Source organism: Hordeum vulgare, chromosome 2H (assembly GCF_904849725.1).
Source record: "Hordeum vulgare subsp. vulgare chromosome 2H, MorexV3_pseudomolecules_assembly, whole genome shotgun sequence".
Classification (NCBI taxonomy): domain Eukaryota; kingdom Viridiplantae; phylum Streptophyta; class Magnoliopsida; order Poales; family Poaceae; genus Hordeum; species Hordeum vulgare.
In genome coordinates this window covers 641,129,964-641,142,418 of record NC_058519.1, presented here as the reverse complement: position 1 = coordinate 641,142,418, position 12,455 = coordinate 641,129,964, and the positions used below count along the sequence as shown (strand labels likewise).

Sequence of the window (12,455 nt, the reverse complement as noted above, 5' to 3'; positions counted from 1 at the left end):
GCCGCTGCTGCTACGGCCAACTGGCCGATCGGAGGATATGATGTGTTTGTCTCTCTCCTGTTTCAGTCTGCACTAGTAGTATTGCCTATATGCGTAGATGTTTCTGCTATATGCGTAGTACTTGCTAGAATACTTCGTAATCAGTATGTCATGAACCTAGTCAATGCTATGTTAGTAATTATTTCATGAATTAATCTGTTCGAAAAATTGACTATTTACTCAACAAGATGGACTACAAGCTTTCTTTCTTCTCGGTCGTGGATATGCCAACATGGACAAGAGCAGTAGCTGCCCTCTTCCTCGCTGGGATGAGCGACCTTATCTACATGCGCTACCTTTGTCAATTGCTCGCGGGTGGTCAGGAACAATAGTAACTACATACCCGTCGATCGCTTGCCTGAACTTGGCCATGGCTGCTTTGGGTGGTCGGAGCTCGGGATACGATAATGCAAGTGATGGAATTCTGGTAGAGTCCATGAGGAGAGGGAAGGGAGGAGGCGGGAGGGAGCCGGCCGCGGCGGCGCGCAGAGTCCGCCCGAGCGGCTCCTGGGAAAGCGACGCGGGGGCTGCTTCCTCCTACCTTGCATCCGTTGTTCATAATTATTGCATTTTTCACTCTAGTCATGGGTGATATGCTGGAGTTGAGATTTCCAGGCTTGTCTCACATATATTATCTTGCAGGCACCCAAAGAATGGAATCCAAGGAGCCATGTGAGCTTGTTGGCTATGATGTCACTGAGATACAATATGTACACTGTTGGTGGTGAACGTGTAGGGCTGTAGGCCATGACGTCAGTGACCTGTTGTGGTTGTGATAATCTGTTGTTGTTATGCTAAATTATGATTGTTGGGATTTGGTGATTCCAAGTCATACTGTTATGTTGTTGCTGTGATGCGATATCATGTTGTTATAAGGTGAGTTAGTTACATTGTAAAGATTGGATTTTTAAATGTTCTACACCATGTTAATATGACAGACCCTGCCTACCAAATAGAAATTTTAAGCAAAAAGGATTGTGAATGGAGGGGTTTGGGGGATTCAAAGGGAATTGGGTGGAAAGGAAGGGATCCCCTCCTCTACCAAACGACGAGCACACCCCTGTAGCGGAGTCGTACAGTTTCTGCTCTGGTCTGACTGCCATTTCAGAGGAGAAGGAGTGAAATCTTTGTCTATGTTCAGTGTCATGTATTATTACTATGAGGCGACGAACTTGTGAAAGGTTACGGTAATGGTTGTCTTGGGAGTAAAAGAATGTGAATTATCTAGCATGTTTTTTTGAATGTCGGCCATAATTCGGTCATATCGAGTACGAGGCATATCAGGTTCTCAGTCAACAGTTCACTGTATTTTGTACATTTTTCCCTTTGTAATTCTCTCTTGTATATTTTCCTTCAGATTTTTTTAACAGTCCACACCTTTTCTGGCAAGGTTGGGAGATCAAATCGAACATTAAAACTGATCTGGGGACCTGCATGCATTGATCCTGAGTTCCTGACTGCTGAGGTGCTTCAGTAATTCGTCGCTGTTGAATTTTCATAGCCTGCACATTTTGTGAGAACAAGTATGCAGGGCATCCCCATCGATTGTCATTGCAGTTCTTTTTGGTGGTGTTGTGAGAGATGACACAGCTGAAGTTGCTAATTCACTGTTCAGAATTTGATTACAGTCGATATAGTGGGTATTTTTCATGAAGCACAAGCTACTTTCATGACCCTGCTATAGTAGCCAACATTTTTTCAGCAAGAATCTAACAAGTATTGGAGTCAATCTGACAACCACAATGCCCAGGAGAAACAAATTTTACAGTCAAACAAAACTACAGATTTTCAACCACAAAGCACCAGCAAATCCTGAATTACGATTGCTGGAAAAAAAATAGCTCGCTAATAGCACGCTGTAGCACGCTATTTTTTTTCAGGGGTTCCGCTATTTTGTATAGCACGCTGTAGCACGCTATTTTTTTTTTCAGGGGTTCCGCTATTTTGTATAGCACGCTATTTTTTTTTTCCTTGATTACAAATTTACAATGCAGTGTCACAAACAGAAGGGCCAAAAACATGTCGAGCCAAGCACTCAGATTGCTGCAAGGTAAGAAACTAAGAACAGGACCGCATCAGGGATACAAAACTTGGTGAATTATTAAGCAAGGCGCCCATCATCCTTCTCCTCACAAATTACAGAGGAGTGTTCATCAGCGTATGCTAGATAAGCACATCACCACAGATAGACAGACAGATCGAAGTGCACCTACAACTCTGAATCTCCGGAGAAACAACATGGATTCATACTTGCTATGGAACTCAAAAGACTTGATTAATAAATCAGTCTTGGTCGGAACTGGAGCAGGTGAGGTCTCAGAACGCCTCCTTCCGCGCTTGCTCGCTGTATGCTCTGAGCTCGGCCCGGACCGCGATGGCCTCATCATCCACCTCGACGTAGCCCTTGTCATGGAGCTGGCTAAGGACCCAGGCCTGGTACTCGGCGAAACTCTGTCGAGATTCGTAGTACATACGGGCGGTGGCGTACAAGGCCACCTTGGACGCGTCCGTCTCCTCCTCCGGCGAAGGCAGCAAGCTGGGATTTTTGCTCCTCAGGGCCTCGATGAAACGAGGGGGCTGACTGGTGTCCACCGCCCGGGCAAGGATCCGGTCCACCTCCTCCTGCGGTAGCCGCGTCTTCTTCCTCGCCGGAGCGGTCCCGTCTCCTTTGGTTGCCGCCGACGCTGCCTCTGACTCTGCGGCGGCGTTCGCCGCTGGCGGCTTCTCTGAAGCAGCTTCTTCTTCCCCCAAAGTAGTGCCGGTCGCCGCAGCCTCCACCTTCCTTTTGGGACCGCACTCCTCGCCGGCAGCCGCCTCATCTGCCTTCCTTTTGGCGCTGCACAGCTTGAGAAGCTGGCCATCCTGAACGCTGACCGCCTCCATGATTTTGGTGAAGGGGCCCTTGTCACCGGCCATCTGCGAATCTGTGGATCTACACACCGGCGTCTCACCTTCGCACCGAGATTTGGGGGTTCAGCACCGAGATTTTGGTGAAGGGATGTTTTCGCTGTGGAACGCTCGCTTCGATTTGATTTGACATTTGAGGGTGGAAGCATCGATATAAAAAGGCCCGATCCGGGACTCCAGGTATGAGTCGGAGTCGGAGCTGATGCAGCTAGCCCATTTCGAATTGACTGCTCGGCAGGCCGGACTCCAACCTTGTTGGGCCACCTTTCCCAATGACAAACTACCTGTATGAAGCCCCAGCCCGCGCCATACAATCATGTCTTCTTATCTATACCTAATATTAGAAGGACTATTGTTTTTCCACCTTTTTGTCTAGCCTAGATTTGGTATGACAAAGCACAATTTTCGTACGCCGTTCAGCTTTTTTTATTGGACTAGCAAATATGTCCGTGCGTTGCAGCGGGTAGTTAAGTTTTTTTTACCTAAAACACTATCATTTTAACTGAATTTTGATTCTGACTCGTCATATTGATGGTGTGCACCCACGACCACACTCAGGCATCATCGTTATGGTGTCGTTCGGCACTGAGGAGGCCGTGTTTATAAATTAAGTATATTAAAAAAAGTATATATGTATAGCCATCACATGCAATAGATGAAACATAAAAAAATCAACTATTAACATTCATTACTATCAGATGAATAGTACTTATGATATTTTTAAAATAAACTTTCATGTATTTCTGATGTTCATCAATTTTATAAGTGCATGTACATCCTATAAAAATTGTTTGTGTATTCGTTATAAAAAAAGTATAGTTTGTTGGTAAGAACGCGCGTGGACTCTACCAAGAAAAGACACGTACGTAAGGTCTTATGTCATAAAATATGTGCAAAGAGAAAACCCAGTACAAGTACATCATGTCCAAGAAATATAACATTTCCCAAACATTGACGTTGAAGTTTACATGTTATAATACACATCGTTGATGCAAAATAAAGATAAACATTGATTAACATTGTACCTTATATAGTATTTAAAAAATATTTAACATGTAAAATAACAACATATTCAAACTTTACACATTTTTTAATCAAATTTCATATATAACATGTTGAAATTAGATTCACGGTTTAAAAGATATTGTTATTTCAAAATACATATGTATTATGAATAGACTTCGGGATTAACACATATGCCAGGGGAGTTTATGTGAAAGTATAAAAAATGAGAATCCTTTTGACTAAAAAGATGGACTGCGGATTATTTATCGTAAAAGTTAGGATTTTTTGTGTAAAATGCAAAAAGAAAAAAATTGATCTCATTTAAAGATGGCCTGCAGGTTGGTTCAACGTAAATAGAAGGGGCTTTTTGCGAAAATATAAAAAAACGGTTCCTTCATGTCACTAATGTCCGGACTACGGGTTGATTTGAAAAAAATATAGGGGGATTTTCTGTAAAATGACCAACGATGTACAGGCAGAAGCACTCCATCCTTTAATAATAGGTATACATACAGATAACCAATGCAAAAAAGTGGAAAACAGCCAAAAGAGGGGGTGCGATCAAGGATCGAACGCAGTACCTTTCCGATTTAAGCGATCGTGGCAGTCACTCAACGAGATGTTGTTTCATGATTCAATGTTGCGCTGGTCGGTAAATATATACTGCAAGTTCCTGAGTTCTCTTTTAAAAACACCCAAAGCTTTTAGGTCTTCTCTTGGTCCATAAAAAACCATTAACTCTTTTGTGTATTTGGACTTCATTTGATACTATAAACCTGAAAAGTCAAAAACATGCAGAAAACATCAACTAACACTTGCCATTGGGTTAATAGATTAATGCTCAAAAATTATATAAATCAACATGTAAATGCCCAAAAAAACATTCTAGAATAATAATATAATTGCATGAAACAATAAAAAATTATAGATACATTGAAGACGTATCTAACCACCGGAACAACTGGGAAAAACCTAGACCGACTCGGCAGTTTCTTAAGTTCGACGGACCGTTCCACAATCGAATTAGAAAAACTCAGGTGGTTTTTCATGAAATGAGGTACTAAACCTAATGGGTTGAAGTAGTTAAGTGCCGAGCGAAGAGGACAATATTGCTATTGCTAGGATTTGAACCTCATACACAGAAGATCTGTTCACCTTGCCGCACAACGACTGGTGATCGTCGGAGTTGAGGTCAAGGGACCTCTGCGAGCCCCATGTGGCGAGTTGGTGTGGCCTAGTTCCAGGCCAAGTGGCCCCACAAGTCATTCTTTTGCCTGGGGCCAACCCCCGAGTCTATTTCTTTATGTATATGAGCGTCATATATTTTTTTGGATTTTCCCTAGGTGCAAAATTGTTTCCTTCATTTTGGCTCATTTTAATCCTTTGATAGTTTTTGGACACTTTCCCCATCTTGTTGCAATCTTGCAAAATAGAAGGAAGAAAGGAAGAAGAACAATGATATTATGTGTAAAAACATGGTTTTAATCGGGCTGTTTATATTTAAAAAAATAGTGATGCAAAATGGACTTAAGTCCACAATAAAATTCTGAGCTTAGTAAATAGGAGACCTGCAATCATTGTTTAAAATTTTGGACGAGCCCACGAGTAACCAACACCGATGGACTCAACAGCTTCCTAAGCTCGACAGACCGTTCCACAATCAACCCAGCATGATACTAGGTACTTTCCTAAGATCGATGGACCGTTCTGCAATCGAACAATGAAAATGCATCTGTTTTTTCAAGAAACCAGGTACTAAACCAAACAGGTTGAATCGGTAAAATGCCGACCGAAGAGAACCTGTAAAGGTGATGGACTCCATGAGATGCCCTCGGTCCCTTTCCTTCTTGGACCACATCCTTGATCGGCATGGGCCATATACATAGTTGGTCCTACCTCGTTGGTATAAACCCACATGCTCAAGATATGCTGTAGCTCGGGAAACCCCTAGTCGGCGCCTTCAGCTCGACGGACTGTTTTGTAATCAAACCATGAAAATCCAACTAGTTTTTCAAAAAACTAGGTATTAAATCAAATGGGTTGAACTGGTAAAATGCCGAATCAAGAGAACGAAATATTGCTACTGCTAAGGTTCGAACTTGCACACCTAAGTGGCCATACTTGTCCGAGTAACCAACTGAGTTATGTTTTTTCCGTTTTTTCTTTCTTTTTTATTCACATTATATATATATATATATATATATATATATATATATATATATATATATATATATATATATATATATATATATATATATTTCAAAATATTTTAAAGTTATATTTATATTACAAAAACACTTTACATTGAATTTTGAAAAATGTTAATCTTGCATTTAAAAAATTGTAAACATATATATAATATTTTTTCTAATTTATACGAAAATTGTACAATGTGAATGAAAAAAAGTAGAAAATGTTAATCATGTGTATGCAAATTGTTAATCATTTGTACGAAAAATGTTTGTAACATTTGAAAAATATATTTTTTAAAACATGTGACATTTAAAATAATGTTTGTACAAAGTAAAAAGAAGTTTGCATAGTTCAGAAAAAAGATTATTATATTTAACAAAGTGTTCTAACATGTATTTGGAAAATGTTAACATGTAGGAGTACTAGAAAAAAGTTTAAAACATGTTTTTGTAGAAAAATAATATTATGTATACGAAAAAATGTGAAACATTTATAAAAATGTTTTATATGTTTACGAAATATGTGCAATGTGTACGAAAAAAGTAGACATCATAACATGCATTGAAAAATTATCAAACATGTAGTTGAACAGTGTAAAACGTCTGTACGAAAATGATCCTAATGTATAATAAAAAAATAAAATGTTGACATGGGCTGTAAAAAGAAAGAAAAATACAAAATCGCTGAAAACAGAAGAGAGAAACGAAAACCAAGAAAGTAACTCAGAAAAATGAGAAAAAACAAAAAGGGAAAATGAAAGAAAACTGACGAGAAGACAAAAATAACTCCCTGTCCCTGCCCAGGTCCAGGTCCAGCCCCTGTCCCCGCGACAGGTCGTCCTCGCCGTTCTTGGCGAACTCCCTGTCCAGGTCCATACCCTGTCCCCCCGACCGCTCGTCCTCGCCGTTCTTGGCGACAAATCCCGATGACCCGCCCCCGCTGTCGTACATATGGTTGTACTGCCCGTCCAGACCTAACAAGAAGGCCCCGCACAAATCTTTACATTGAGAACTCAGAAGCCGCCGCGGCAAAAGAAGGGGATCCATCGAAGGTCGGGTGCGAGTGCACGTACCTGGGCTGGCGTGGACGCCTGGAACCAGAGCCGCGCCGTCGTCGGCGGTGGGGTCGATGACCGGGAAGTTGTATCTCGGAGGCGCGCCCTCCTCGCCATGGACGAGGCGCAGGCGGGGCGCCTTGCGACGCCCACCGTTGTCGTCGGAGCCCCGGGCCTGGTGCAGACGGCGCTTCGGCCTCGCGCGCGCCGTGGGCGGTGTTGGAAGTTGTAATCTATACGGTGTTGTATAAACCGTATAGAGATAATCTTGACTTAGAGATAAGTTAGTTTAAATCATGTGCCGAAGGGATATGACTTGGAGATCAACCCTTAGGCATAACTACCTCGTATATCTTGTGATATATATTAACACGCAATCCGTCCCTGCTAGGCATACGGTTAATCTAGCTTTTTCACATGGTATCAGAGCCACCTCTTCCTATCACATCTAAACATGTCGAGCTCCTCCTCCGCCGTCGCAATGGCCGCACCCTCCCTCGCATCCCTTGGCCACACCATCTCTGAAAAATTAACCCGCGAAAACTTCTTGGTGTGGCGCGCGCAAGTTCTCCCGCACATCAAAGCTGCTGGCATGATGGGCTACCTGGACGGCTCGGTCCAGGAACCGCCGGCCGTTCTCATCATGGAGAAGGAGGTCTCCGGGAAGAAGGAGGCGACGGAGTCTCCAAATCCTGCCCATGTGATATGGGTAACGCATGATCAGCAGGTTCTTACCTTCCTGATCTCCTCGCTGTCTCGCGAGGTTTTGCTTCAGGTCAGCTCCTTTACCACGTCCGCTAGCATCTGGAAAGCCTTGCTGCAGAGTTTTGCCTCGCAGTCTAGGGCTAGGGTGATCCAGCTTCGCTCGACCATCGAGCACACTCGCAAGGGAGATCTGACGGCCACCGCATACTACACCAAGATGGTGAGCATCGCCGACGAGCTAGCTGCCGCCGGCAAGCCTCTGGACGAGGATGATGTGGTGTCCCACATCCTGCAAGGTCTCCTTCACGAGCCCGACTACAATGGGTTTGTGTTGGCGATCTCCACACGCACTGCAACCGATCAACCGATCGGACTTGGTGAGCTTTTCTCGCTACTACTCGCCGCTGAATCCCGCATAGCAGCACAGCATGCTTCGTTCCCATCCAGCCACTCTGTCAATCACGCCTCCCGCGGTGGTGGCCGCGGCAACTCCAGCCGTCCTGGTGGAAATAACGGCGGCGGCGGTCCCCGGGGCTACAACAACAACTACACCGGGGGACGCTACCACGACAACTCCGCCAACAACGCCGGCCCAGGCGGGGCGCCACGGCAAGGAGGCGGCAACCGTGGTGACCGTGTCCAGGAGAAGTGCCAAATCTGCAAGGAGATGGGACACGGTGCGTGGCGCTGCAAGTGGCGGTTTGATCACAGCTTCAGCAACAACGTTCGCAATCCCGCTGGTAGTGGTGGTGGAGGAAACCGATCTGCCAATGTTGTGCACTCCTATGGGGTGGACACAAATTGGTACCTCGACACGGGTGCAACAGATCATGTGACAGGCGAGCTTGAAAAACTTGCTGTCCGCGATCGCTACACCGGCACCGAGCAAATTCACACGACAAGTGGTCAAGGTATGGATATAGCACATATTGGTCATTCCACTCTTAGCACTCCCCATGGATCTCTCCAACTTAAAAATATTCTTCATGCTCCAAAGTCTGATCAGAGTCTCCTATCTGGGTATAAGCTTATCAAAGACAATTATGCTTTTCTTGAGATTTACCCTGAGATTTTCTTTGTCAAGGATCGAGCCAACCGGAGAACAATCTTCCAAGGCAAGAGTAATGGCGGCTTGTTTCCTGTTTCGGGTCGCCAGGATGTCCCTCCACAGCATCAAGCACTAGGCATCACGACACCATCTACGTCTCGGTGGCATAGGCGTCTAGGGCATCCCTCTTTAGCAATAGTCCAAAGAATTCTTCGAGATTTTAAACTTCCTGTTTCAAATAAAAGGGATCATCACTCTGTTTGTGATGCTTGTGAGATGGCAAAAAGCCATCAACTTCCCTACCCTCGATCCACTAGTGAATCAAAGTTTCCCTTAAAACTTGTGTTTTCAGATGTATGGGGTCCTGGCCCTCTCTCGGTTGGTAGACAAAAATTTTATGTGAGCTTTATAGATGATTTCAGCAAATTCTCTTGGATCTATCTACTCAAAAATAAGTCTGATGTTTTTGAGAAGTTTCACCTCTTTCAACAGCTTGTTGAACGCCTTTTTAATCGCAAGATCTTGTCCATGCAAACCGATTGGGGAGGTGAGTATCAAAAACTTAACTCCTTTTTTGAGCGCATTGGTATTTCCCACCATGTCTCCTGGCCTCATGCTCACCAACAGAACGGATCCGCTGAGCGGAAACATCGCCATATTGTCGAGGTTGGCTTGTCCCTCCTCGCCCATGCCTCTATGCCCTTAAAATTTTGGGATGAAGCTTTTATTACCGCGGTTTACCTTATCAACCGTGTACCTAGTAGAGTCATTCACCACCAAACTCCACTAGAACGCTTGTTTGATATTAAACCCAACTATGACTTTCTCCGCATTTTTGGTTGTGCGGTATGACCTAACCTTCGGCCCTTCAACAAACATAAGCTTGAGTTTCGCTCTAAACAATGCATCTTCATAGGATATAGCAATCTCCACAAAGGGTACAAGTGCCTTGATGTCTCCTTTGGCCGTGTTTATATCTCTCGCGATGTAGTCTTTGATGAACACGTCTTCCCTTTTGCCACCCTACACCCAAATGCCGGAGCCCAACTCCGCAAGGAGCTAGTTCTTCTTCCACCCAACCTTCTTCCTATGTTCGGTCCTTTCCAAGGGGGAGTCACAGAGTCTGACCATATGTCTATATCTACTAACCTTGGTGCAAGTGTGCAGGAAAATTCTGGCGAAGAAATTGCAGAAAATGAGCGTGATTTCATGCAGCAACCAGGTTCCCACGGCGCAAAAAATCCGGGTGCAGATCCTGGTGCTGATTCTGGTACAGAATTGGCCTCGGAGTCACGCGCTGCCACGCCTCCAGGCGGATCCTCCCCTGGGATCAGCGCCCCTGCCAGGTTGGGTGGGCGAACCGCCTGCGGGCCACGCGCCAGGCGGATCCTCCCCGGGATCGGCGCCACTGCCAGGGCGGTCGGGCGAACCGCCTGCGGGCCACGCGCCAGGAAGATCCTCCCCGGGATCAGCGCGCTCGCCAGGGCGGTTGGGCGAACCGTCCTCGGGCCACGCGCCAGCACCTGTCGGCCACGCGCCAGCACCTGCCGGGTCGGTCGGGTCCTCGGCAGCCGACTCCTCTATGCTAGCATCGCCGGCACTGGTCGCCCCCATGCACCCACTCCGACGACTCCACGTGGCAGCCCCTCTTCCGATCTGCATGGCGCCTCGTCTACCGACGGTGCAACCGCCGTTTCTCCCGTGCACCCACCTCCTCTCCAACAGGCGCTGTTTCGACCACCGCCGCCGCCACCTGATCAGCTTCAAACCAGGTCTCGTAGTGGCATTTATAAGCCTAAACTTTATAAAGATGGTTGTGTACGCTAGGGTTCTTTTTGTTCTACAGGAGAACCACAAACCTTGGATGAGGCTCTCAGTGAGTCGAACTGGAAATCTGCTATGGATGAGGAGTAATCTGCTCTCATGGAGAACAACACGTGGTGACTTGTTCCTCCTCTCAAGGGAAGAAATGTCATCGGCTGCAAATGGACCTATAAAGTCAAAAGGAAGTCTGATGGCACCATTGACAGGTACAAGGCTCGGTTGGTTGCAAAAGGTTTTAAGCAAAGGTACATGCTTGACTATGAGGATACTTTCAGTCCTGTAGTAAAAGCTGCCACTATTCGAATTATTCTTTCAGTAGCAGTATCTAGACAATGGTGCATACGACAATTAGATGTGAAGAACGCATTTTTGCATGGTGTTCTCGAAGAGGAAGTGTTTATGAGGCAACCTTCTGGATATGAGAATTCACAATTCCCACATCATGTTTGCCGACTTGACAAAGCTTTGTATGGTCTCAAACAAGCACCAAGAGCTTGGTACTATAGGCTGTCCTCCAAATTACAGTCTTTGGGTTTTATGCCCTCCAAGGGTGACACTTCCTTATTCTTTTATCATAGGAAAGAAGTCACTATTTATATGCTCATTTATGTTGATGATATAATTATCACCAGTTCATGCTCTCAAGCTGTTGAAGCCCTTCTCAAGGACTTGCGTATGGATTTTGCTCTCAAAGATCTTGGTGATCTACACTACTTCCTTGGCATTGAGGTAAAACATGTGACAAATGACATTGTGTTATCACAAGAAAAATATGTGCAGGATATTCTTCAGAGAGCAGGCATGAAGAATTGTAAGCCATCTCCTACTCCTTTGTCAACTTCTGAAAAACTGTCTCTTTATTCTGGGAAGGTCCTTGTGCCAGAAGATGCTACAAAATACAGAAGTATTGTAGGAGCCTTACAGTACTTAACATTGACTAGGCCAGACATTTCATACTTAGTGAATAAAGTTTGCCAGTTCTTACAAGCTCCAACCAGCGTACACTTTGCAGCTGTTAAAAGAATACTTAGGTATCTTCAAGCAACCAAAGGCCATGGGCTTAAGCTTGGTAAGTCAGACTCGATGCTAGTCAGTGCCTTTTCTGATGCAGATTGGGCAGGATGCCCTGATGATAGGAGGTCAACAGGGGGATTTGCAGTCTTCTTGGGCAGCAACTTAGTCTCCTGGAGTGCTCGCAAGCAAGCTACTGTGTCTAGATCAAGCACAGAAGCTGAGTATAAATCACTAGCCAATGCTACTGCTGAAATCATATGGGTGTAGAATATGTTGACAGAATTGGGTGTCTCACATCCAACATCAGCATCTCTTTGGTGTGACAATCTTGGTGCTACGTACCTCTATGCTAATCCAATCTTCCATGCCAGAACTAAGAATATACAGATTGACTATCATTTTGTCCGAGAAAGGGTAGCCAGCAAGCAGTTGAACATTCGGTTTGTACCCACTGGAGATCAAGTGGCGGATGGCTTCACAAAACCATTGACAGCACATCAGCTATCCTCTTTTAGACACAATCTTAACTTAGATAGTTTCGATTGAGGGGGAGTGTTGGAAGTTGTAATCTATACGGTGTTGTATAAACCGTATAGAGATAATCTTGACTTAGAGATAAGTTAGTTTAAATCATGTGCCGAAGGGATATGACTTGGAGATCAATCC

At 44.8% G+C, this 12,455-nt stretch overlaps 1 protein-coding gene across 3 annotated transcripts; it reads right to left on the bottom strand.

The window, feature by feature from the left end:
- Positions 1-2,054: 2,054 nt before the first annotated feature.
- On the bottom strand, positions 2,055-3,026 carry LOC123431120. Of its 3 annotated transcripts, none has more exons than XM_045114953.1 (2): positions 2,358-3,004; positions 2,055-2,306 (listed from the first exon to the last, which is right to left on the bottom strand). In XM_045114953.1, exons 1-2 carry the CDS (start codon positions 2,953-2,955, stop codon positions 2,302-2,304), a joined length of 603 nt encoding a protein of 200 aa, XP_044970888.1. In that variant the 5' UTR covers positions 2,956-3,004; the 3' UTR covers positions 2,055-2,301. The 3 variants fall into 3 exon arrangements, with proteins under 3 accessions (XP_044970888.1, XP_044970889.1, XP_044970891.1); XM_045114954.1 differs by having other exon boundaries at positions 2,055-2,309; positions 2,361-3,004; XM_045114956.1 differs by having other exon boundaries at positions 2,055-3,026.
- Between the last annotated feature and the right edge of the window lie 9,429 nt (positions 3,027-12,455).